Consider the following 27,930-nt stretch of genomic DNA (forward strand, 5'->3'; position numbering starts at 1 on the left):
ATGTTATTCAAAGAACTCGCTGCATCCACGACATCTCAGGGGGATACAAAGAATTTAAAGTAACATTTTACAAATGAAATATAAGAACCAGCTTTGATCCCAGACATTTCTAGTGCCCTCTCCTCTCCTTTTGAATCTCACACCCCTTTCTGTTTTCACAGCCTGAGCTCCTGGGCCTCAGCCACGCCCACTCAACCACCCTCGGCAAACCACAACACCTAAACACCCACTTTTTAGAAGGACTTGTTTGTCCAGAACATGCTCGGCAGGCTAGTTTGTAGGCACAGAATTAGACTTCACAGTGCTCGGGAAGTAGAAATCTTTACCTCCACATGCAGGGTCTCTATGTGAAGCACAGGTCGAGGACAGCATTTCCTCTGTCCTGTGTGTGCCGTGGAGTCGGCAACCCGTGGAATTCACCCAGTGGCTTATTGCACTCACACACGTGCCCGAGACTGCTCAGCAAAACATCTGCTCAAAACATCTGATCAGAATTAGGATTTTCTATTTCAGAGGCAGGACTTGGAAGGGGGTGGGGGTTGAAGTCTTTGTGACCACTATGAGGGACAGATCCCTGGTTTACAAATTCATTTCCACCATGTCTTGGTTTAGACATAAACCAAGAGCCTGTTGTTCACAGGTAACCAAACCGTAAATTCAAAGCTATTATTTTGATTAATCATGCATGCATCTTCCCCGGGTTACGGTGCATTACAAAATGAATGATGCTGATCTTGTAGAGTATTTTCTCCCCATAGATGCGAGGTGGGGGGATACTTAACAACCGAGGTGGGATTGGCTGGAGTCGGTAATGTTGAAGGCTGTAGCATAAAGGAGCCATTGATGCTTCTTTGAGTGGATTCTTGGGGGACAGGCATAGAAGGCTACTATCAAGGGGGTTTTAGTGCATATTTGTTAGGTCTGATATTCCTAGATTTCTCAGTCTTCGTGGCCCCTAAATGTTTAAATACTTAAATTCAACCATTTATCACTCTTCAGGGACCTCTGTAGAATTTAGTCACACTTTGAGTTATTATTATCAGAATTCACTTCTAAAATATTGGCAAGAGTAATCTATTTAAAAGTATTACCACAAATGCAATTCTTTAAGACAAATCTCCACCTTTTAAGAAAAAATGCCACCTGCAAGCTGTAAATATGTACGTTAATTTTTCCCCATGGTATTTGCTTTGGCTGTGACCTATCCTAATATTCCGTTGAACAAGGGCTAAAAATTGTCAAACCAAATTCTTGTTTGAGAGCTGAACTCTACTGCCAGTTTGAGAGAAACACACATCCAGGTTGAGGGAATATGTTTTGTTTGTTTTGGCTATGACATAGGGCAGAACAGTTTCCATCCCATTTGAATGCATTCAAGAGTTTGAAATATTGCACAATAAAAGTCATTCATTATATCTGTCTCCTTTCCCTTCCAAAAACAAAAATGGCTGCCCAGTTCCAAATCTACACAGGGGGCAGGCAGAAGGGAGGCAGAGGGTCACTGGAAATCACCCAAGACTAACACCAGGTTTTTCAGGTTTGAGTTGGAGGAATACAGTGCTTCTGAAGTCTTCATTCCCAATTCATGCTTAAAACAAGAAAAGCCAAGTATGGGTGACTTGGATCATGGCTTTGTTATGAAAAATTAGAATTGGACACATTGCATTTCTTCAAATGTTAGGTGTAAAATCACACATTTTATGTTCAGCCTGGCATCTGAACACAACTTACTTGAACTGAAAAATTCTTTCACTCATTTTCTATATAAACTTTCAACTGCTTGATGTCGATTTTATACTGAAAAAAAATTCCACTGTTTGAAGCAGACATTTGGAAGAATCTATTTTTGCAAACACCTGATGCTACTTAGGAGTTATTTCATGTGCCTAAACTGAGAAGAAAAAAACAACCTAGTACTTATTTCCTTTTTTATCAACAAGAATCCTGGATGTCAGAACACTGGAAATGCGGTCTGAATTTAAATGGCAAAAACAAAAGTGCTACTATCAAATCAATAGGATTATGAAATATTATCAAAGTGGAAGAACATTTTTTTAAAGGAAGAATTTTCTTAAAGAAAACTTTAAGTGGGTGAATAAGGACACGAAAAGAAAATGTTGGAAGTAGTAAGCAGATATGATAGTCACCTTTAAAGAGCTTAAAAATCACCCCTACACTTATGGATTTGGAACTTTAAAGCATGTATATAATTTGAGTGTTCTTGTATCACATCTAAACCCAGAATGCCAGCTGTTTGTGCTGCAGACCACTTTTATCACACCACGTAAACGAAACAATGTAGTCAAGTATGTTTTCAACAAATGAGAAAAGACTTAAAAATCAATTGTCCAGCTGCGCACTGGAAATGTGATGCCAACTACCCCTTACAAAAGCCAAACTTGTATTTTTCTTTACTGTGCACTTATTTATTTTCTTTTCATATGTGACATAATGCTTGAAGTATCAAAAAGTAGCAGTTCCAGCCCGGGAGCGCGGAGGGCGCGGGCGGGGCGCGGGGGCCGAGGGGGCGTGAGGAGGTGGCGCGGGCTCTCCGGGTCCCGGCGGCGGCCCATGGGGCGGGAGGCGTGAGGCCGCGGCCTGCGCGGGGCGGGGAGATGGATAAACTGATCATCCTCTCAGGGTGTCTCTTTCTGGCCGCCGATATCTTCGCCGTCGTCAGCATCGCCAACCCGGACTGGGTCAACACCGGGGAGTCCGCGAGAGCACTCACTGTGGGCGTAGTGCGACAGTGTCAAACAATCCATGGACGAGACCGGCCATGCATCCTTCCCCGGCTTCCCCCCGAGCGGGTCACCACACTGTTTTTTATCATCGTGGGAATCATTTCATTGACTGTCACATGTGGTTTGCTGGTGGCTTCGCACTGGCGAAGAGAAGCTACGAAATATGCTCGTTGGATAGCATTCACTGGAATGATCCTTTTCTGTATGGCTGTCCTAATATTTCCAATAGGATTTTACATCAATGAAGTCGGAGGTCAACCTTATAAATTACCCAACAACACAGTAGTTGGGTCATCATATGTACTTTTTGTCTTATCAATTTTCTTTACAATAGTAGGACTTCTATTTGCTGGCAAAGTTTGTTTACCGGGCTGATGAGTGTCTAAACTGCTTGACTTTCTTTTTTTTCTTTTCTTTTTTTTTTTTTTTTAAGAGGGTGGGAGGACAAAGACAAGGCATCTGAGCAGTCCTCTCATAGGAAGATGCTTAGATGAAACTGATGTCGAAAAGAAAAATTCTTTGATTTGTTCTCACTATGCACTTTGGATTAAAAAAAAAATGAGGAGAGCCTTTTTCATAACCAAATACAGACAATATTGACTAAATCTCCTGAGCACATCAGGCAGTCAGTCTGCAATGTGATAGCAACCTAGTGAAGGAGATGCTTTATAATGAAAAGCATGGGGCCCTTTGTGACTCTGGTGTTCCATTTTTAATGTCTAAAAATTCATTTGAGGAATAAAAAAGTAGTCTAAGTATTTATGAATCATGATGGACCAGAGGCGATGCAAGAGAAGTTCATGTGGGGCTGGCCTCACCTCCCAAGAAATTGGTATTTACAACTTCCTTGTCATGGTTTAAGCCTTTAGCACCAGAATGAATTGCCGTTGCATTACTGTACCAAGAAGCCAACAGATCAAAACTTGTTTGCTAAAATATATGTAAAAATTCTGAAATTCCCAATTTCTGTGTACAAAACAAGGAAAAAGGAATCAAACACTAAAGACATGTTGTTTGGGGTGGGTGGGTGGGGGAAATCTTCCTTGTATTTATATAAATATATATAATATAAAAAAAAAAGTAGCAGTTCCAGAAAATGTTTGAATCCCAATTTCCCAAAAATTTCCCAAAACTCTAATAAAACTTCAAGGTCATGGCCGAGGATTTAGCTCAGTGGTTCCGGTACGTGCCGCGCAAGCGCACGGTTCTGAGTTCGATCCCCAGTACCAAAAAACAAAACAAAATCAAAACTTCAAGGTCATAACCAGGCTAAGCATGATCTTGGTTGAAGATGTGGAATAAAAATATGTATTCACTGAATGGGAGTAATTACTCATTTCTCATTTAAGCTATTATTTGTGGTCTGTATCTGTTTCATTAAAAAAAGAAAAGCATCAAAGAATATACAAAAATGAACACACCCATATATTAGACAATGTGAAATTGCTAGGCTATAATGCGTTAGGAATTAGTACGTTGTAGGGCTAGCCAAACCAAAGTTATGACGTAAATTTAAGACAAAACCCTATTTTTTTTTTTTTTTTTTTGGTACTGGGGATTGAACTCGGGTCCTTGCGCTTGGAAGGCAGGCAGCGGAACCACTGAGCTAAATCCCTGGCCCAGACAAAACCCTATTTTTGTATGTACAAATATTATTTAGTGTAACTGAATACCAATTCTACTCACTTGATCTAAGATTTCAAATCCTTCAGACATACTATAAAGAGAACTGGTACTATAAAAAACAAATGCATAAGCATTCAAGAGGTTTATTTAAAATGGTATGTACAATTCACAGCCTGTAGTCTACTTTGAATTTAAGCTTCACACTGAATGGAAGAAAAAGTTGAAATACACAGGAGGAAGCCAGCCTACATCTACCGCCTCTCAATGAATGCTGCTGAAAGGCATTTGGAACAGATCTTATACCTTGGATCCCACTGCTCCAAAACTCCTGCTAGTGAACTTGTTCAAGCGTCACTTCTTCAGAAAGGAAACTTGCCTGATCTAGAGCTGGTGCTTAAGGGCTGATGATTCTTGGTGCCCCTTTTTAAACACACCCTATAATCTGCCCCTTAGGGAAAACTGAGCATCTGAAGATGGTGACTCCACTTAGAAATGAAATGCCTGGCACATAGTAGTTGTTAGCTGCATGCCTGGCAAAGGTATTCATAAAGCCATGCTCCGCCTACCTGAGGGGACCGGGTGCAGGGATATTTTTCCGTGTCAAGAAGTAATTCTCGGGTCCTAAGCTTTCTTTCCGAGTGTGGAGTGGCCATTTTTTATACTAAACCAAACCGTAATAAAAACTTTATGAAAATAAATGAACCAGGTTTAATTTTTTTTTAGCAAACTTGAATCTATTTTAATATACCTCAATTTTCTTACAGCTATTTAAAGTGCATAGTCCAAAAAGATGATGACTCCTCAGCAACTGAATGAATCTTCTAGTGACGTGTGGTCACAGCTCTGAATCATCACTGTAAAAACCAGTTTGTAGCAGGCTGGGCTGAAGGTACAGGCACCCCAGGGAAGCTGCTTTCCCTGTCTCTGTGAGCTTTTCATTACTGACTCGGCTTCTTTACCCCAGAAGGTAGTTTAGGTCTGGAGCAACTGAGGGCTCCAGACAGATTTGCTTAGTTACCTTTCTGTTTCCCCCCAACCATGTCTCCCCAAGAACTTTAACCATAAACAGTGACACAAATTCACAGTACAAGAAGACTTTAAAAAGCTTTTAAGCTGACGTGATATTGATATAAGAATAGACATAGAATATAATTCAGCAATAGACCTACAAAGATAAGCTCAAATGATTTCAGCGAAGGTGCCAACGTAATTCAATGAGGAATGGGTACACTTTTTAACAAATGGTGCTGGGTAATTTCCACTAAACACAGAACTCCACCCTCATCTTACAAACAAGAAGTAAAGTAAATCAAAATCATAATGAAAACACTACTGTACATATAACACGATGGTTAAAAGGAAAAAGGCCAAAATGCCACATCCTGGAGAAGACATGAGACAAAGAAAAAAATGTGTTGATGGTAGGAATACAGAGTGGTATAGCATTACGTAAAGCTTGGCGGGTTTTTTTTTCCTTTTCTTTCCTGCTTTCCATATTTCCTTTGGTTCTCGGGATTCAACCCAGGGCCTTCACAATACCCAGCCCTTTTAAAATTTTTTATTTTCAGAAAGGATCTAACTCTCTGTAAGTTGTCCAGGATGGGCCTGAACTTTTGATCCTCCTGCCCCAGCCTCCCAGAGTACTGAGATCAAAGGTATGTACCAAAACAGCTGGCCTGCAGTTTCTTTAAAAAGTAAACATATGCCAATTATACATCTAGGAACCCCATCTCTATTTATCCAAGATAGAGAACACATGTCTGTTAAAAAATTTTGAACATTTACAGCAGCTTTATTAAGAGCCAAAACACATAAACAATCCAAATATCCAGTGATGAATGGATAAACAGTGGTACATCTATAAAACGGAATACTACCCAGTAACAAACAGGTATCATCTACTTATAACACACAACATCAATGAATCCCAGAAGCAGTATGCTTATATAACAAACCAGATACAAATGGATGTATGCTGCACGATCCCGTTTCTGGAGCATTCTGGAAAAAGCAGAACAAACGCAATAGAAACCAGATCAGCAGTTGTGAAGGCTGGGCTGGTGGGAACGTTCTATTGCTTGACTATCATCACGGTTATGTGACTGTGTAAATTCGCCAAAATTCAAACTGTATGCTTAAAGAGTGTGTTTTACTGTGAGTTACTTTACATTTGACTTTAAAAATAGCTCTTTCAATCTAAAGCGTGAATCAGGCACTATCAATCATTTTCTGCTTTTTCTGCCAGCTGCAAACTTCACCCTCAGTTCTGGAGCTCCAGTGAAAGCGAGCCAGGGAGAGAGAGCGAAGCAGCAAGAGGAGAAAATGACAGAAAGGAAAATGGAAAAGTGTTTGTAGGGGGAGCTTGCCAGGAAAGATCTATGGAAGAGAACCATTTCGGTATCCATTTTAATTGTGAAGAATTTCTCTTTCAGAGACGTTTTCACACCAGCCCAATGTGGCAGAATTCTCAGGACCAAAAGCTAGAGACAACTCACACCCATTATTAAGGACATGGCAACCTAGATCACAGATGTCAAAAATACATAATTCTGCGCAGGGCTGACAAAGGCTTAAATGGCCCGAGTACTGTCGGTCAGACTGAAGGATGCTCACCGCATCTGTGGTATAAGCAAGTCAAGTTGCAGAATGGCACACGCAGCGATCCTGCAAGCAAACAGTAACACCGTACTCCTGTGTAACAGGAAAGAAGTGGGGAATGAGCTGTTAGCAGTGTTCACACACAGAGAGCCCTGGGAGGAAAGTGTGCGGAAAAGGAAGAGAGCTCTCTCTGTTTCTACTTTTTAATTCTGTACAGGTCTCTGGCCTTTTCAATAGACACTTATTATTCCTGTAATAAAAATGAGGAAAAGTAAAGGGAAACAGGAAATAGCAGTAAGAGTTGCCCTGCTTTTAGGATACACATAGTGAAGGGAAAACTCCAGATGTCATGCTACCATCTACTGGAGCCAAAAAGAATCTGCAGGAGGGAAGCGGATGATGTTAGCAGGACTTGGGCAAAATGTCCAGGGCTGGGTACTGCAATAAAAAAGATAAGATAGGAAAGAAAATATTTTGAAGCCAACTGTTTAACTGTTAATGAAAACACTGAAAAAGAAGCAAGCACACAAGCACGATCAAGCACAGAATTAACTTTATAAATTTCTTTTTTTGGTACCGGGGATCGAACTCAGGACCTTGCGCTTGTGAAGCAGGCGGTAGAACCACTGAGCTAAATCCCCGGCTCCACTTTATAAATCTTTTAACAAAAGTGAGACCTGCTAGATAAAACTCAGTCTAAACTTTGACTTTTCAGACCTGTTCTTTTCAGGGAAACTGTCCATTTGTTATTTATAGATATCAATAAAATATTTATAATGAACATTTTGAAATCAATAGGACTGTAAAGTGTTTATATTTTTAACCGTAGGTGTTAGAAAATAAGAACAAATTTACATTAGAAAAACCAAGCCAAAAATCACAGGTCAAAACAGTTCCTTCATCTTCATTAGGCCTTTTTGAGAAATAAACGTGAAATATTCTGAAGTCCAATACAGTTGAGTCAATATATTATCATCAAGTAGAAAGGGGGCAAATAACAACGGTTTCTAGCCTTCATATTAAACAAAGGAGAAATTAAAAAATCATAAAACCTCAAATCCTTTAACACTTAGATTTGTGAAGTTTTCCTTTCAAATTATCAAAACCAAAAAGCCTCCTAAGAAGATAATTAGTTCTTTTTCTAAAGTTTGCTTTCAGTGGTATTGATCTGGCAACCACGCCAAACCCTAAATGAGGGGGAAAGCCCATAAATAATTTACATGTAAAGATAAAAGAAATTTTTAAACAATCCACCCTTGAGCAGAAGAAATTGGGGATCACTTTGAGTGTTAATGTAAAATACATCAGTCTTTAGCAGCGGGAGTCCCAGACCCGCTGGTGCCACGGACGACGTAACAAATAGTCTCCATCTACAAGGGGGAAATGGGCCGCTCAGCGGGAGCTTTCTTCCCTGTTGTGTTATTTATAGGGAGCTCTATTTGTTACCATGTTTCTGCTATCATGGCCAGGGAGGGCTTAATGATTTAAAGGATTTCAGAGACAATTGTTGAATGATACGATGATTTATGTGGGTTCACAAATTCCAGATATACAGCAATTTTGGTTTTCAGGCTGCTATCACTAAAACAGCCATGGGAAATATTGCAAAAAGCAGACCCAGAGAAACTGAGATGGTCCTGGGTAGCATGAAATAAAAAGTTAGAGCTGCTGGAAAACGCTGCGTGAAAAGAAATCAGTGACTGGACCACCGTGCTACTTGTTCGTAAACTGATTTTGCAGAGCCCATTCAAAAGAAGTTTTGTTTTTCAAAATTATTTTTATGGCAAACCATGAATTCACTCCCAAATTGCCTGTGACTAATTTGGGAGTCTGGTCTTTAAAAGACTAAACTGCGGGACCCAACAAGGCACAGAACCTTAAGGAAACGGTGCTTTCACATTAGAGTTATTCCAGTTATCCAAAGAATTTTCTGAAATTTCACATTTATTTTAACGATAAAAGCAAAACTCTCATTTGAGAACAGCAAAGTCATGAAAGCTTCTCTGACATTTAACCCAAAGAGAAAAAAAACTTTGTAATTTTTATTTTTAAGAATTTTAACCATTTTTGCCCTACTGTAAAATAAAAACACACATATCATACCATTTCACATGGAATTATTATCTTCATTTTCATAAAGTTCCACTATTTCCACCAAATTATCTTCTACAAAAGCAGCTTACTGAGATATAATCAGTCAATTCTAAAGGATGTTTTTGACAGCAGAGTCTAAACCTTTGGGGCTAAATGTGTACTTAAATGAAATAAAAATTCAGAAACATACTTTAGGTATAAAAACTATTTTTAAGCAAAATACTAACAAAAGCATTTACTATTTGGGGAGAGAGAACACACTCATTTAAGAGGATGTTTTGATTTTGGAATGATGAAGAAATTCACTTATTCCTACTTAAAAATCACGGATGATTGTATTTGAAACTTTCGAGAACTGTAGTTGAACCAAGGATGGGAGCTGGAAGGAAGATGCTGAGGCTTGGTTACCTCTCCAGCCAAATGCTCTGGGGTGTGTGTTAGTTCTCGCCACCCAAGCTCTCTGCCTTCTCCTTGGGAAAGGCACAAAAGCTCTTCCTCCTCTTCCCAGGTACACGAGAGCCAAGGGCAGCCTGCCCCTGGCTGCTTTCTTCACCTGACACAGAGGTCACCACACCTGGGTTTTGCCCGGAGCACACGGTCTCTTTTCTAGGGGATGAGCTTTCAAATTCCCTGCGATCCAACGAACAGATCGTTCTCCTTTTGGCTTTCTGGGAAGTGGAAGGAAACGGAAGTGACAGCCACACAAGCCCTTGGTTTTCAGAATTTTTTTGGAGCCTTGTGCTCCGCCGCACTTTGGTTTCACTACTGGTTCTCTGGAAGGCTTGCTCTATGGCGTCAGATAAATCTTTACAGAGTTCGGAGTTCCTGAGACTCACTTCTGCAGAGCTTCCCACGCCACCATAGGAAGGACTGTGATTCCCGCTTTGTTGTGAACAGACACTGTGAGCATCGGAGCGGCACAGGGAGAGCTGTCCGCATTTCCCTCCTCTACAACCTGTAACGCTCCCACTTTCTGCTGGCTGACTTTCTGCATCCTCACTGTGGCTTTCAGATTCTTTGCTCTTTTTGATGAGGACATCCTCTAAAGAATTAAATTCTTGCTGTGAGTCAGACATAGAGTTGCACTGCAGTTTTCCCTCTGTAGCTACGAAGTCATCCTGTTCCTTCAACTTTATGTTTATATCTTTTGCAGTTTTAAAGATCTGACAAAGCTTTTCCACAATCTGACCAGCAACAGCAACCTCCTGGAGCTGTGGGATAAGATCAGGTCTCGGATTATCTGACACACGGTGTTCCCTGGTCACAGACGCAGAAGAAGCATGGCTGCTTTCGGTCTCCAACTCAGTTTTGAGTTCACTTTCAAATTCCTGCTCATTTTCTGCCTTTGGAATATTTGCGCTGTCGTCAGTGTCTGCGTTTGCGTCTGAATCTTCATCGGAGGTGGCCATGGGCAGTGAGGAACCTGTCACATCGGAGCAGCAGAGTTCAAAGGCATCAGCTCCATGGAGGCCTTGCTGCAAATGCAAATCTGGGCTCTGAAGCAATAGAGTCTCTCTCTTAGCAGGGGTTTTGAGCAGCTCCAAGTTTCCCAGTTTGCCAGTTGAGCTGAAATCATCTATGGGCATGTAAATAAGTTTAAGTGTAATTAAAGAGTAATGATGGAAATAAGCTTATTAAATATATGGGTGCTCTGTATATAATTATGCCCTATCACAATGGGTTTTAAGCTTTCAAAAACTGTAAGACCTACAAGCGTTACACTGTACCTGAACTCGCCTGTCACTGTATTTCTCTCTCAGTGGTTCCCTAGTGCACAGGTTAAGAAAATAGGCATCGGACACATGAACTCATAAAGCACACAGGCTCAGACCACGAGAACAAGAGCAGTGGCCTAGCCCGCGTCCCCTGCACCCAGGCTCTTCCCACACCACGTGGCAACCACATTTCCCACTGCCCTAAAAACGAATTCCTAAAAACGGGCAACAGTGTCCTCCTGAAACTTGTCTTTCCAGGTTTCCCCCAAATAAGGAGAGAGGATCTGGGGATTCCGAGCTAAGGAATGGGCTCCCTGTCTAAGTTACTGTGAAGAGCACTGCACTCAGAGCCCTGCTCGCCACACTGCCCCCCACACCGCAAACGCATGCGCACACACACTCTGCTCCTCAGTCCCTGCTGAATCTGCAGTTCCAGCAAGTGAGGCCCCATGCGTGGGTTTGGGGCCTTCACAGAAGGTGAAAAAGGCCACAGCGAGGCTGGCAGGTGACACATCCTAAAGGGATTCAGACTCTTTAAGACACCTAAACCTCAACAGTCTTTGACGGTCCTGCTCCCGTTATCTCAGGGAATACATGTCTTCGGTTGGCCGGTTAAATGAGTATAAAAAATTATTTAAACCAAACCAAAATGGAAAGCTATGTAAAAATTAATGGAGCCCAAAGTCTAAAAACCAATGTTTCAAGCTAAAAATACATTCATGACTAGAGTATTTGAAAATCATGTCGGGCCGGGGATTCAGCTCAGTGGTTTCACCGCCTGCTGTGCAAGGACCCGAGTTTGATCCCCGGTACCAAAAAAAAATCATGTCTAGAGATTAACATAGGTCAGGGGCCACTCAATGCCAACAAGTATGTCAGTGGCCTCTTTTATAACTTAAAAAATTGATGTTTAATGCATTTTTCTTAAAACCCAACATGCTAGAAGAAAACGGTAGTGGCAGAGGAAGGGAGGGAGACAGGGAGAAACAAGGTTAGGAAGTAAGAAGATGTCCAGGAAGGAAGGACATCGCCTTAAGCTCTTCTAGTGAGCCAGCAGTATCACTGGTTTTAGATTTTTAAAAATGTGCCAGGTATTGTTTTCCTGGAAAAGCAGACAGCAAAGGGACATCATAGTACATAAACAGCTTGCACCAGACTAAGAAGAGGTGCTGGCAACGCCCATCCCCAGGCCTTGAAGGACAAGGCGGGGGCAGAGGAGTGGCAGGGTGTGTGTGGCTGTGGGGTTCATTATCTTGCTCTGTCCTCAAGGTGAGAAGTTCGAAGAAGCCACGAGTCTACAGTGGCATGCACCTCATTCATCCTCAAACCTCGTAAATTATAAATCCTACACAGAGTAGCACAAATACAAGCCAGGTCATAAATGTCTCACGATTGACACAGGCAGCTATTTTAAAGATGATTCTATATAAAAAAAAGTGTCAACATGCCCAAGTGGGCACGACACGTGTCCTTTTTACATTTAGTGACTGCTGTCAATTTAAAACTCAAGCACTGTAAAGCAAAGGCAGCTCCAATACACTTTTCTTTTTTGGTACCGGGGATTGAACTTGGGTCCTTGCACTTGCGAGGCAGGCGTCAGAACCACTGAGCTAAATCCCTGGTCCTCCAATACACATTTAATCCAATCAGGGTTAACAAACTTGATTTTGGTTTACAAACAGCTTTCAAGGTAATCAAGCTCAGTTTACAGATACTATTTCTGGAGATGTTTGCCTAGCAGTTGCCTTTTGCAGAAGACGGGTGCCGAGCTTGGTAGTACCAACTCTAATGAGGTAGCATGGGGCAAAGTTTTTATTTTTGTTCTCGTGTAAGATCTAGTACCTTGTTCACATTTAATGATGGGCCACAGTACCAAATGGAATTCAAAAAGATGCTCTGAGAAGCAGAAATGATGATGAACAGAAATAATTTCCCCTGAAATGATACACAGAATCTTGTCTGAGCTGTCCGCGGGGGTAAAGGCCTGTAGTCTCCAGACTCTAGGAGGCTGAGGCAGGAGGACTGCAAGTCCAAGCCCAGCCTGGACAATTCAGTGATTGAGCAAGACTCTGTCTCAAAGTAAAAAATTTTTAAAATGGGGGAAGGGGGGATGCTGGGATTGAAGGTCCTGTGCTGTTTTAGGAAAAAAAAAAAAAAAAAATCTTGTGTTGTTTTAGAAAAATGATCCAGAGGTTTCATCACATTCTGAAAAGTCTAAGCTACTTACAAGTTACAAACTTCCTACAGCTTCCTCCACTTAAAATTTTCATAATTAAGTATTGCTATTTTATTTCTGTACTCCTTATGGAGTGAATGCAAAAAGGGAAGAAAGAATCACACAGCAACAAAGAAGGTGAAGACAGAAGATAAAATGTGACTAAGAGGACAAGGACAGATACCTGAATGTGGCCTTCGGATGCCTGGGACTGAAGGGGTCGCCTCAGAGCCCTCGGGCAGCTCAGGAATAGGACTCAGCAGGGGCTTCTTGGAAGCAATTTCTCTTTCTCCATACAAAGATTTCTCAACACTTTTCTTTCCTTTTCTTTTCTTCTTTCTGCCACTTTTAAAAACCTGAAAAGATGGATTAAAATATTGTAACTGAGAAAGCTCTAAGATCACATACAATTTTGAAACTTGAACTTCTAATCAGCTTTAGTTCGGTGATTATATAGTGATTATGTTTAGATGATTTTGACAGGAAAACTTACAATCAGTCATTACATTTAAAATAATAGGCATCTGAGTCACTGGTAAGGACTAAGGTAATATACAAAGTCAGAGAAAATATGAAGCAGAACTCAATTTATAAACTGTACAGTAGCTCTATTTCCACACAGTATTTGCAAATGGATTCAATGCTATAGAGCTAGACAAATGTAGGAGATATGTGTGCCAAGGATGAACTCATGGTGACTCAAGACTGACCCCGTGTAAGTTATCTACTGAAATGCTACAGGGGGCTCCGTTAATGAGCATGGGTGAGGCAACAACAGGTGTGTATGTAAAACTGAAGACAACACAAAGCGAGAGAACTGACTGGTACAGAGATACGGTGAGCAAGATTAAAATGAATAGGTCAAAATAAGATGGGCTTTTTTGGTACGGGGATCGAACTCGGGACCTTGGGCTTATGAGGCAAACACTGGAACCACTGAGAAGATGGGTTTTAATAAGCACAAATAGAAGATGGGGGTCAAAGGGTTAGCAAAATCCGATTTTTTATAAATATCAGTTTCTATAAAAATTAAAAATTGCTTTAGTAATTTCCAGAATGCAGTATCACATACGACTGAGTGCTCTACCAGCAACTGAGAAATAATGTCCTATGCTTGTTTAAAAAAGAAAAGTTTCACATAGAAAACACTTCAGGGAAACTCAAACACTACATTGAAATACCAGAAAGACTTATGGACAAAAGTAATGAAATGTATTCACTGCGGTAATGTTGGAGGGAACCAGATGTCAAGCTACCATCAAAACCTGTTTCGTTTTTCTTTTTGTGGTACATGGGATCGAACTCCGGTCCTTGCACTTGTGAGGCAGGCAGCGGAACCACTGAGCTAAATCCCCAGCCAAAGTATTTTTGTTTGTTTGTTTGTTTTTGGTACTGGGGATCAAACTCGGGACCTTGTGCTTGCACAGCAGGCGCTGGAAACACTGAGCTAAATCCCCGGCCCAAAACCTGCTTTTAACAATTAATGTTTTCACAAAGTAGAATTCATTCAAATATTTCTGAAGAAACTGCTATGTGCCAGTTAATGACATGGTAGGTGTGGGCCCCAGAAACCACACGGGATGTGGTCTTTGAGGAGCTTCTGGTCTAGAGGCAAACAGTTTCAACACTTCTACCATGACTGACTGTGTGGACTGAGAAGATGGGTATTTGGTCGACAGCAGTATTCATGATGGGATCCACAGAAAGATGTCCAGGTAAAACCTCACACATATGAGAGTGGTTCTGGCTGATCAGAGGTCTAAGCAGAAGGGCCTCTCAAAGAGAAGGGAAGCAGGAGCGCATAGCCAGGCAACACAGACCAAGAGCTGCACCTAGCCATGCACAGCCAGGACGTCCGCACAGGAGCAGCAGATGCCAAGCCCACAGGCAGGCCTTGCGGCAATGACTGAAATGAGAGCAAGCCCCCTGCACTGCCCTGTGCTTTGGGTGTGAACACCTCCGGGCTTACACAGGGAAAGATCATCTGGGTGACGGCACACGAGATTTAGGAGAAAGTAATGGTGTGAAGAGTGGCTGAGATTCAGGAGTACAGAAATAGCACAGAGCGGTGTGTTCCTTGAGCTATGTATAGACATCTTATAAAAACAAAAGCCCACATTCCGTGCAAAAATAATGTTACACTGCTACAAGACGAATGCTCCTCTTGGTGATATGCAATACAAATTTAACACAGAATTCTGAGAAGTTCTCAGTGTAAATAATCCCTACACACCTCATTTTCCATTACACATTTTTTTCATGGAACATCTGCTGACAGACACTCCATGGAAAAGCTGGGAAAATGCTGGCTGGGTCAATGGAGGTGGAGACCAACAGAAAATAAAAATCTTTAGGTGCGGTTGGTTCACAGAGGAGTTGTGAAAGAGAAACAATTTTGCCTCGGGTGCCAGATACCTCGGGTTCAAGTCCTGACTCTGCTACTTAACTGCTTTCCAATCTTAGGCAAGTAATCGGAACTCCCCTTTCCCCCCTCCCTCTCTGCAAGGCAGGAATCACAGCAGCGGACAGCACACAGAGCCGTGGCTTCCAGAGGGTTAACATGTGAAATGGTCAACACAGGGCTCAATCCTCATGAAGAACTGTGCCGGCTGCTCTTGTTCTAACTTCCTGTTGATTTGAGAATTGTTATGGGAATGAAAACTTTAAAAAAACTTAATTGCCAACAATTGTATATTTTACGGTGAGCAACATGATGTTTTGATATCGGATGGAGAACACCCTGCGCGAGCTACAAGTTCATAAATTGGCTTTTCATTTTAAAAGTCTGAGTCTGCCTATTGGCCCACAATGGCTTGCCTGAAGAGCCAGCACTTGGAGTGTGGGAACGGAACAACTCGCCTCACCACAGCGGAGGTCTCAATGATCCGTGACGCTGTGACGTCCTGGATGGCAAAACAATATTGCAGCTAAGGGCGACATGACTCGTACACAAAATTCCTAAAGAAGCAAAAATTAATCTACGGAAAAAACCAAATTTCTGCTCCTGCTAAAATGTTCTGTTCCTCTTTGGCTAGGACTCTGCTTGCATCAGTGCTCTCCGATTCACTGTTTCCCTGCCTGGCCCTTTACCCCTTCAAGAAGCTGTGTGTTCAAAAAGTAGTGATGGGCTCCGGGACCCTGATAAGAACTCTGACCATCCTGGGTCCCGCTTTATGCAGTGAAGATTTTGTCTTTTGTTATCCTGCCGCTGTAGCCTTGGTTAGGTGGTTGGGGGTCTGATCAGCCCCCAGCAGATATCTGTATACAGTACAGAATGGCTAACAAGCTACTTAACATACCCATTGTCTCGAATATTTTTAATATCCAATTATGCTACTAATACTTGTGGGACACAGGCCCTACACTGTCAAATGGTCAATGTCACCAGTTTATAACCTCTAGAATGGTTTCTGATTTATAGATGAAGAAAAAAAAAAAAAGTCCCCCCTTGGCATGACTTTGGAAAACTATTTAGGCAAGATGGCCCCTGCGCCTACAATAGTGGCCCACATATGGTGACTCATATGAATGAATGGAAGAATGTCAAAAAAAATGAAGCTTACATAAAATTTGACATATGTAACTGAAATACTGTTTCTTCACGGCCACAGGTCAAGAGAAGTACACCGCCAAACAATATAGCCTGTCATTGTCTGTCCTGAAAACATATCGGTACTGACCACGAGAAGATTCCTCGGCAAAGGCTGGATGCTGATGGAGCCTTCAATTTGTCCCAGTGCAGAAGCCTGGCCTGTAATGTAACCAACAGAAGCCACACCTGATTGGAACTCTTCAGGAGGCCATGTGATCCAAAAATGGTTGGGCTGGCTTATGATTCAGAGCAGAAAAAGGACAACTGAAGGTACTGCCCCTAAAGCAATCCCATTTCTCCAGAATCCCAAACGTACCATACCAGAAATGTATCATCAGAGGCTGTGCAGTGAAGTAAGTACACGTTTATTGTTTCATTTGCTTAATTAAGACTTAAATTGTTTTCAGAGAACAGCTTTAAAATCATTTAGAAAACTGCTGGGTGTGGAGGCTTGCGCCTGTAGTCCCAGCACTCCAGAGGCCGAGGCAGAAAGGTCACGTGAGCCTGAGTCCAAGGTTGGTCTGGGCAACACAGCAAGTCCCCACCTCAAAAAAAAAAAAAATTCAGGTGCATGCAACCAATCAACTTCACAGGAAGGCTCACGGTGGTAAAGCACACACTTCCCTATCCCTCAAGTCTAGTTACTTATTACTGGCCATTTTTAGTTCTTGCGGCCAGTTCCTTCTCTCCAAGTAACTGCCGTGTTTCCAACTTTTTACAATCCCAACTCCCAAACACCCTGAATGTACTAAACAGTATACTGAGCCCCATGTACCATTGACTAATTCCAACTTCCCTTACGTTTTAAAGTTGTGAACTTGCATGTTAGCTGCTAGGTCATATTTGTGTTTTAATGCACTGCAAGTCTTATTTCTGATGGCCAAGTCATCTCCTTTTGGCCCGTGTCCTCCAGACTGCACTCCCACACTTTCTGCACCTGCTGTTGTGAGTGGGAAAGGAACCCTTTCGCCTTGGCACCCTGATCCCCTGTGGGGGCCAGCGAGACTGGCTCATTCTAAGTATTACTGGTGGACAGACCTGGGAAGTTCCTCTAAGTGGAAAGCAGCGTAACGAATTCATTCTGATATTTCCAATCCAAAATTAGTCTTAAATGTAGTTTGAAACAATTTTTTTTTGTAGTGCTCTCTAGGATGGTCTGGAACACTTAATCCTCCTGCCTCTGCCTCCCAAGTGCTGGGATTACAGGCATGTGCCACCATGCCCAGCTTGACTTACTAAAATTTTATCTTTTGTTTCATAGTAAAGTCTTTCTTACGATACAAAACTGCTTTTGCTTTACTCTAAATTGAACTGTGTCAATATCGATGTTTCATACTGCTTGATTTCTTTGTAGGTACTGTATTTTCTGTCTTTATCGCACTATGACAGTGGTACCTCGGTTCACAAACTCAATCCTCTACATGACTCTGGCCACAAACCCAACTGGATGAGAACTGAATCAAGTTTCCCCATAAGGTCAACACTGATCCTAACCATTGAATGTTTTGGTTTTTTTTTGTACTGGGGATCAAACTCAGGACCTACTGAGCTAAAAAATAAATCCCTGGCCCCTAACCATTGAATGTGATTCAGTTCTCGTCCAACTCGGTTTGTGACCAGAATCATGGAAAGAATCAAGTTTATGAACTGAGGTACACTGTACAGTATTTAAATTTCCAGGTTTGAAAAAAATCCTGCGAGGTTGGGCTACCAACTTGAAACTGTAAGATGTTTCATTCTACTTCCAAGTTTTAGGGATAGTACTTTCTCCTAGTTTTAATTTAATTTTGTTTCATAGTCATGTAAAATATTCACAGTTGCAAGGTCAACTAAAATCCAGTACACATTTCAGGAAGTCTAGTTTCCATTTATTCTCTTCTCTGTCCCCTTTCCTTACAACCAGTTTTTGTTTTGGGCTTTATTTTCATTCAAGTTCTTTTCTGACATTCTCTGGTAAGTGACAGTACGGCTGCTAGGGCTGCCAAAAACCACATAACAGACTCGGCAGAAGTCTTAACAGAAGTTTACTTTCTCACAATGTGCAGGCTATGAGTCTAAGACCAGCATGCTGGCTGGCTTATCTTGGGGCTGCTCTTGGGCTTGCCCAGAGCCCCTGGCTGGGTCCACAGTCTTCTCCCTGTGTGCACTCGTGGTCCTCCGTCTCCCAACGTCCTCTTCCCGTAAGGACACCAGCCAGACTCCATTACCGATGACCTCATTTTAACTCAGTCACCTTTTTTTTTTTTTTTTTTTTGGTACCAGGGACCGAACTCGGGTCCTTGTGCTTGTGCAGCAGGCAGTGAAACCACTGAGCTAAATCCCTGGCCCGACTCAGTCACCTTTTTAAGGACCAAATCTCCAAACACGGTCACATTTTCAAGTACTAGGAATTAGGACTTCAAACATAAATTGGGGTGGGAGGATGCAACCCGGCCGGGAATGGTAGCTTACTATATACACCGTTTAATAACTTGCTTTCCTTGCTTAACCGTAATATATCCTGGCATCCCTCCACAGGAGCACTGGACATTTTCTTCATGACTTGCTACAGCTGGATAATACTCACTTTGTGGACACACTACAGTTTTTTTTAAAATTCACATCTTTGGTTTTGGTTTGAGTCAGGGTCTCACTATATAGTCCAGGCTGTAGCCCTGCTGGCCTCAAACTCGTGGCAATCCTCCTGCTTCAGCCTCCTGAGTACTGGGCTAACGAGTCACATCTTGATGGACATTATTAAAAATATCTTTTGGTTTACAAAGTATCATAATAGCTAACACTAAACACATACCTTCTCGTACTTTTGTCAATGCATCTTTGAGACAGATTCTTAGAAGCAAGAATGCAGAGCCAAAGGGTAAATGAGTATTGCATTTGGCCAGATCCTGCCAAATTCCCCTGCAAGAGGGCTGCATTACCGCGGCTGACTGTGCCTGTTTGACCTAGAACTTCACCCACAGTACGATGCTAGCTTCTAGAGTCTTGCTAATCTAAAAAGTGAGAAATGGTATCTCAGTGCACAGTAGTGATGTGCGAGTCTGAGTTTTTTCATATTGAAGGCTCATTTTCATTTCAGTTTTGTACCGTGGTCATCTCCAGATAGGTTGCTGAGAATGAGCTTGTGTTGCTTCAGCAGCCCGTTCTGCTTACCAACCAGCCAGACACGGGGGTGGAGCCCTGTGCCCTGGGAGGCCCAGGGCCCACATAACCCAAGGGTGCTGATGCCGCTCCCTGCATGCTGAGGAGGAAATGGTGTCATTCCTTGCATTTGAGCTCCTTCCTGCTGTTATATCCAGAATGTCGGGAACAAGGTGTTAAGTTTATCGGAACCAAGACCATCCCATGCAATGCAGCTGGATCTTTTAAAAAAAATTCCATTAGCACATGTTTGCAGTACAGAATGATTATACTCATTGTGGGGAGTTGGTACATGTAAATAATGCTTCTTAATTCTTTTTACTTCCCCTCCTTTCTTCCCTCCATTTCTAGATTTTTCCCATTTGCAAAAGATCTACCTCCGTTTCCTATTATCCTTAATTTGTTTTTGTTTTTTGAGACAGGGTCTCACTGTGTAGTTCAGGCTGTCCCTGGACTCACTATGTAGCCCAGGCTAGCCTCAAACTCACGGTGATCCTCCTGCCTCAGTCTCCTGAGTACTAGGATTACAGGCATGCACCACCACACCTGGCCTCAATTTGCTCTTTATTTATACTTTGGGTTTCTCACAGACAGCATGCCACACTTAAGTTTGTGTGTCTGATTTATTTCACTGATCATTATTGCCTCAAGGAGGATCCATTTTCCTACAAATGACTCAAATTTATCCTTCTTTATGGCATAGCACTCCATTGTTAATACTTTCTTTGTCCATTCACTTGTGGATTGACATATAGGTCGCTTCTAAGATTTAGCTATTATGAGTGGTGCTGTTATAAATATGGGTATCACTGTAATATGATATTTTTAACTCTTTCAGGGAGATACCTGGAAGAGGAATAGCTGGATTGCATGGAATTTCTACTGGAAGAATCTCCGTATTGATTTTCATAGTGGTTATACTAGTTTACATTCCCACCAACAATGTAAAAGGGTTCATTTTTCCCCACAGCCAGCATTTGTTAGTATTTGATTTCTTGAAGACAGCCATTTTTTCTGGAATAAAACGAAATCTCAGTGTTGTTTTAATTTGCATTTCTCTAATGACTAGAGATGTTGAACATTTTTTCAGGTGTTTATTAGCCATTTCTACTTCTAAGAAGTGTCTATCCATTTCAGTTGCCTGTTTTGTGAATGGGTCTTTTATTTTTGGAGATCTGACTTTTCTGAGTGCTTCATATATTCTAGATATTAGTCCTTTGAGGAGTAGCTAGCAAAATATTTTTCCCATTCTGTAGGTTGTCTCTTCACTCTACTGATTTTTCCTTCGCTATGTGGAAGCTTTTTAATTTGGTGTAATCCCATTTATTGATTCTTGATATTATCTCTTGTACAACTGGGGCTCTGTTCAGAAAGTCCTTAACTGTGCCTATGTCATGTCTTCAAGAGTTTTACCTATTTTATCTTCTAGATCTATTCTTTACCTGGCTGGGTGTTAGTGCTTTGTGTATCCACGTGTGGCCCCGCGTAGGTGACCTGCACGGGGTGCTCTGACCACCATCTACGGCTGCATTTTAAGGACCCTGAGGTCCACCGGTTTGGAGGGACCTGAGTGTTCAGCTGGGACCATGGGAGGCGAGGTGTAGGCCAGCAGCACCATCTCAGAGCCATCCACAATCTCTTAAAATTTTCTATTTGTGCAATCATTTTTCTGTTCTTTTTTCATAGCACCCTCTTCTTAGTTTTACACGTTTAATATTGTCTTATATTTATATATATGTATATTTCTTCCATTTCCTGAATAACCTATTTATTTTGGGGTCAATTTTTAAACTCTACCATTAGTATTGATCTTGTCTCATTCATGCTTCTTGTTCCACTCAATGACCTGCGTCTTATTTAAGAAAAGGCTGGGCAGTTGGTATGGGTTTCCTCTACATTCCAGCTGAGCCTTTCCCACAGGAAAAGTCTACTTGGTAACTCTGAGAGGAGTGGGAAGGGACAGAATGGGGAAGGTCAAACTGTTAGGCTTTGCTTTAGGGTCAAGAGCTGGCTGTCAAGACTGTGGGACTTTCCAAATATCAGTGAGGCCTTAAACCTAGATGACAACATCTGTTCTGAGCATGGGGCGGGAGAAGGGGGTGGCAAGCCAACTGCTGGAAAGTGCTCCGTGTATAAGATTTCCGTGAATCTCTGCTTTTGCAGTACCACTTCTCACTCTTACCATCCAGCGTACCTGCCAATGCTGGGCCCAGAGCCTCTTGGGATTCCAACAGGCAGGCTGGTTCCCAGATCCCTCTAGCTCCCTCCTAGCACACTGAGCTATAAATCTTTCCACCTCTTCTATCTGTCAATGTGCTCCCATCTGCTTTGTCTTCTAGAGATTCATTGAAGGCTGTCGTCTGTTGCTTAATATCCCGCCTCATCTCACTGCTATTCTAAATTTATTATTACATAAATTAGATTAATTCAGCAGGGTCCAGGAAGGAGTTGCATCAAACTAATCCTCTATCCTTCTTGAACTTTCTGACCACTGATCTGATATGAAGAAATAGGTGTGCATTATTTGTAGCAGTGTTTATTAAAGTGTAGAGGTGAAGGAAATCAGTTTCTAATAAATTTTATGCATTTGAATTTATATGCGCTTGTTCAGCAAGGGGCTCTTTTATCATTTTATTAAAAGCGTCATCTTAAAAAGGAAACAAACCAGGAAAATTCCCAGTTTCTTCTAGATTTGATGACTCAAGGATATCTTTACTGTGTAGCTGCAAAAAAGTCACTTTCATTTCATGGAGAACGGAAATTTTTGAAATGCTGTGTGTATGGTGCAACTGCTAAGCTGATCGGGGAATGTTGATTCTGAAGTGCTTCTAGGATGGTTTCAGAGGAGATGTCAAGTCTGTTGCTGAATCAGAAATATGTGATCTTCAAAACTGGTCATTAATAATGATGCATATGATATCACCCAGAAAATAATTTTAAAAGGAAAGAGAATTCTAGGAAATACAAATGGTAAGGGATGGGCAGAAGAAATCAACTTTTAACAGACTGTAAAGGAGTGACTGATCATGTCAATTGCTGCTGAGATATCAAGTAAGAACAGGGCGGAAGAGTATACATGAATTATAAATTACTCAATGCACTGGAAAATAAACCGAAGTGATAATGTAATGAAAAATGAGACCAAACTTCAGATGCTGTTTTGAAATCAGGACCCCACTGTAGTACTATTCTTCCAACCTGTGCGGATCTCTGCAGCGGTGATATTACATGCCAGGGGTAAAAATTAATCCAGAGCTGAAATTTTGCTGGTTGGCCGAGGGCAGAATGAAAAGGATATGCAGAACTGAGATTGCTTGCACAGTTCAGGATGAAGAGAGAAACACAATTAAGAGGTACAGCATCTGAGAGAGCGAGGGTATTTGAGGGCCAGATGACTGCTCACTGAAGTGGAGAGGGGAGAGGAGCAGGTTAAGGTGCTGGATGGGCTAGGTATGCAGACAGCAAAGGCACCTGAGACGAATGAAAGTAGTAGGGAAGGCTGAGATCTGGTTTCTGATTTTCTCTTATATACACAGAGTGGCGCTACAATGAGAAGAAAAGGTGGGAAGCAGCATTCATCCTCGCCTGAGAAATCAAGACATCCATGGGCACTGTGGCCCTCATCAGCGATCACAAAGGGGACGCTCAAGAAGACAGGGCTGAAGGCCTCACCAGGGCAGGGCTACTGCCATCAGGCCAGGGCTGGCGCAGTTGCCCACCCTAGAGGAGCTGACGGTGCAGGAGGCAGACAAAGCTTCGCTGTGGGCAGCCGTTCACAGGATACTAGGCCCGCACTGGCTATTCCAACTAGCGGTGATCATTATCTTGTTCACCTCACAAGGAGCAGCCCAAGTCTGACAACTATGTGCTGGACAAAATGCAATGGGCGGGACACGTCTTGAGAGAACAGCAAGGGTCATCAAGTGAAAACAGCCCAGGCTTTACTGGAAAGTCCCTATCACTCGAGACCAGGATGACAGCCAAGCCTGAAAAAGAAGGTGATGTGAAGCCAGTCACAAGGGGCAGGTGCCTTGTTCACTGGATGGTGTAAAGATATGCCCATGGGCCACGCTCGGTGACACAGTTAGACAACTGGTGAAAACACCCACACATTTTGCCCTGACTGATAGTGTATTCTTCCCTGGATCATAAACACTAGCAAAAAAGTTACCTTACATGCTGTGGAAGTTACTCTGTATAATTTCTTATCCATTAAAATTTTTAAAGGGGGAAAAAAGAGCTAGGATTTCCATAGGATGAAAAGTTACTTAGGCTCAAAGATGAGAAACCATTTCACATTTGAGTGTCTACTATTTACTGTGCTGGATGAGGCACACAAAGATGAGGCAGATGCAACTCTGTCCCTCTCATGACTAATAGGTGAGTATAAATCTTTTAAGGCCCATTCTATTCTAGAATAAGATGACTTTAGTAATCTTGGTCCAGTGTGAACTGGAAAAAATTTTGTTTCCTATTTTCTTTATCATACAATGAAGAAATACACAAAAGTTTGTGCACTATCTTTAAAAACACACTTACCTGTTTCTTTTTAGAAACTGCTCTGTTTGCATACTTGGTGTCTTGAGACTTCCTCCTATTAACTTTCTTTTCTTTACAAGGCTGAGCTTCTACATTATGTAAGTTGGAAACATTTTCTTCTGTAACACTGGTCAACTGCTGTAATGAAAATTCAAGGTAAGGATCCACAAAGCACAAGCAACCACAATTTCATGTACAGCTCTCACTTCTGTTGCTCTCCCTATGATGATCTACCATTTCATATCTTGTTACTTCTTAATTCACTGATTCTATTAGAGGCATCTGAACCAGAATTCAAACAAGGAAAGTGGTATTTACATATTTCTGATCTATCAAACAGATCCAGAAGCATATGGATACTACCCAATTATATTAGTAAGAAAAAAACTTAAGAATTAGTTGATTTATTCATTTATCAAATATTTATGGAGAACAAACAGTTTAGTACCCAACATGTTACTGGGTTACAGGAAAGAAAATCATGAATGGTTATATTATCTAGGTTTGAATTTGGGGTTTGTAAACAACCATATCAGCTAAAAGCCCTACGAAAATGTTTATAAACTATGACTATAGACAAAAATCCAGTGTTACCTAATTTAATATCAAAAGACATGCATTCTCAGTTGAAACAAACAGTTCAAAGTACAGTTTAACACGCTCGTGACAAGGCCATAATTTGTATGTCTCACTGCTGGATGGTTTGAACCACCGCTGGTACATGTGTGACTGCCCCGCTGGGTGGTTTGTTTAATTGTTAGTAAAAAGACGGTTACAAGTGATTACATTCTTTTGTATCACCAGTGGTAGAAGCTGCCTGATGGGACAGGGATCAGACATTTATGTACCACCAGTGGTCCAAATGGGCAGGAATGTGTTAAGAAACGGTTGTATTCATGCCATCTGGGACTCCACTAATTACATGCTGATCTCCAGATGCATCTCAAGGAAATACTTAAAAGATCAGAGATCTCAAAGTTTTCAAACAGATTATCTTCCATATTAACACAAGTCTGAAAGCATCTTGTTTTAGTGGATCTTTCTTCTAACATAATTAAAATCAAATCTATTAAACATAATTCTGTTAGGATAGGTATTCTTTTTTTTTTTTTTGGTACCGGGGATTGAACTCAGGACCTTGCGCTTGCAAGGCAGGTGCCGGAACCACTGAGCTAAATCCCCGGCCCCAGGATAAGGTATTCTTAATAACACTGATCAAACCAAATTACTGTCTATTAAATTTCATCATGAAAATAGAAAAAATATGATTTAATATAAACACTCACATTTCTTCTGTTAGAAGTCCGTGCTAGTCTACCAGCTTTCCAGGAGGATATTTTCTTCTGGTTATTTGAAGAACTAAAGGTATCAGTGCCTGATAAGCAAGAAACAGGCAAAATCCGGTGACTAATACAAAACTGTAACATACATCATCATCTGGAAATACTGGAAAGTTTTTTGGATACTTACTTTTGCTTTTAACATCATATTTGAACATAATCAGTAGGAAATCCAGAAACATTTCTAGAAACTACTGAGCTTACTGAATATCCAGAAATTGTCACCACTTTCCAGACTACTTAACATATTATCATGTTAAGATAGCAGACTAAATCATATTACATGTATACTACACCATACTACAACAAATGCATGTATAGAAGCCTGTTAATTCCAAATTATATTTTATACATTGAAATTGCAATAAGGGCATTAAGATGACCATTAAAATACTTTATTTAAAATTTTATAAAGTTTAGGTAAATTTTATTGCATTGTATGGTATAAATGAAACACAGTATGAGTTTAAAACCAGACTGCAATGTAATAGACTTATGTTTCAAACTTTGGCTCTAGCTTGGATTCTGTGCTCTAACCTTGGCTTGTGTCAGCAAGAAGCCATTTACACCAGGGAAAATACATGAACAAAAGCTCACATACCAAGAGCCCATTCCATGACATTTGCCAGCTAAGTGTCAGAAAACTGGGAGAAATCTTTGTTGTCTTGTCATGATCATAAAAACTAAACGAGTCCTTGGGAAGTACATATGCCAAAAATGCTACGTTAAGGTTGATGAAAAATTTTGGATGTTTAAGAATGATCCTTACCATCCAAATCATTTCAGTTGTGCAAACTGTGGGTGAGATCTTACTATTGATACTTAAGAGCTGAGAGATCAACAGCACTGCTGATGGCAATTTGAAACGGGTGCCCTTCTACAGGTCTCTAGAGAAAGGGATGTGCAAAGGGAAGGGATGGATAAGCGACTTCTCACAAGCTTTTCTAAGCTACAGTAGCAGATTTGTAAACCAAGCAGACTATTGCTGTCATAAGACTTTAAAAAGAAAATAGGTTAAGTTTCACATATTGAAGAGGACTTTATAATATAAACAAAAGTTATACCTGAAAGAGTCTCAGAGATTGAAGATTTATTAGGACTCAGAGCCGCAAATGATATCTGGAGTGGTTCTATGTTTTCCTAAATAAAGGAAATAAAAGAGCAGAAATTAGATATTTTTAAATTCAGCTAACATATAATGTGCCCAAAAGAAAAAATGACAAGGACTTATTTTGATAGAGGAATTATAACAATCATAAAGATGAGAAATCAACAAAGATTAAAAAGAAGTCAAAATAAAGATAGTAAATATGGGCCGGGGATTTAGCTCAGTGGTTCCACCGCCTGCCTCGAAAGCAGAAGGACCCAAGTTCGATCCCTGGTACCAAAAAAAAAAAAAAAAAAAAAAAGATAGTAGATATACTTTATAAAACCGACCAATCATCTTTATGAAACTGTTTAATAATTGCAATTGACCAAAACAGAAATAAATTTTGTATTAGAAAGTGAAAGTAGTCCTTCCTGGTTTAAAAATCCACATTTTAATTCCCACAAAGTAAATAACCAAGTTCATTATTAAACAAGAGCTAACGTGACAATATTATTCAAGGAACTTCAGGATAAAAGGGCAGTACAAACACAGTTAACTGATCTTTCCCACACAATTGCCAGTAAGATAGTAGCTATTGATCTTGTCACCAGTTTGGTCAGAATGTTTTCATTGTTTTTAATCCAGAAATAGATGCTAGATTGTCAAATGCTTCTTGCACATCTACTAAGATGACCATATAGTTGTCTTTGCTAACATGGCGAACTATACTGTTTTGCAAACATTAGCTAACTTTGCATCCCTGGGCTAAATCTCACATGACTATCATGAAATTAGCTTTTCGTATCTTGGTATGTTCAAGAGGGTGCTGAAATGCTATTTTCTTGTAATTTAGTTGAAGGTTAACGGTGATGTCAATGAATTTGGAACTATTTCAAACACCTCAATTTTTGGAAGAGCATGTGTACAATTCTAACTTAACTTGTTTAAATGTTTGGTAGGATTTGTTGGTAAAAATCACCTAGAGTTCTCTGTGTGGTAAGGTTTTAGTGGCGATTTAAATTTCTTTAGTCGATATAAGGTTTTGAGTTTTGATACTTTATATCTTTCAAAGAATATGTTTAGTTTATACAAGTTAAGTTTAGTAGCATAAATTGTTTATAATATTTACTTATTCCCACTTAGTGTTTGTTAGGTTACATAATTATGTTACTTCTCACCCTATGGATCTTTAATTTTTCTCTCCCTTTTCCCTAGTCAGATTTAGAGTTTTACCAATAT

At 40.9% G+C, this 27,930-nt stretch overlaps 1 protein-coding gene and 1 pseudogene across 6 annotated transcripts in view; one reads left to right on the forward strand and one right to left on the reverse strand.

The window, feature by feature from the left end:
* The first annotated feature begins 2,615 nt into the window (after nt 1-2,615).
* LOC101704678 (uncharacterized protein C16orf52 homolog B pseudogene) lies at nt 2,616-3,192 on the forward strand (annotated as a pseudogene).
* A 2,939-nt stretch (nt 3,193-6,131) lies between these two features.
* The window catches only part of Cdca2 (cell division cycle associated 2), a 46,407-nt gene continuing 24,608 nt past the window's right edge, over nt 6,132-27,930 (reverse strand). For 5 of the 6 annotated variants that reach the window (XM_087216794.1, XM_004848363.3, XM_004848362.3 and 2 more), the window contains 5 exons: nt 26,666-26,741; nt 25,548-25,636; nt 24,262-24,399; nt 13,177-13,348; nt 6,132-10,638 (listed from right to left, as the gene is read on the reverse strand). In XM_087216794.1, coding sequence (XP_087072920.1) covers nt 9,500-10,638; nt 13,177-13,348; nt 24,262-24,399; nt 25,548-25,636; nt 26,666-26,741 — 1,614 coding nt within the window. In that variant the 3' untranslated portion in view covers nt 6,132-9,499. The remainder of the gene's footprint in view (nt 10,639-13,176; nt 13,349-24,261; nt 24,400-25,547; nt 25,637-26,665; nt 26,742-27,930) is intronic. The other variant, XM_004848364.3, reaches the window with a different exon arrangement.

The sequence above is a fragment of the Heterocephalus glaber genome, unplaced genomic scaffold (assembly GCF_053883595.1).
Source record: "Heterocephalus glaber isolate CG9 unplaced genomic scaffold, H.glaber_assembly_v1.0 deba00001460, whole genome shotgun sequence".
Lineage (NCBI taxonomy): Eukaryota > Metazoa > Chordata > Mammalia > Rodentia > Bathyergidae > Heterocephalus > Heterocephalus glaber.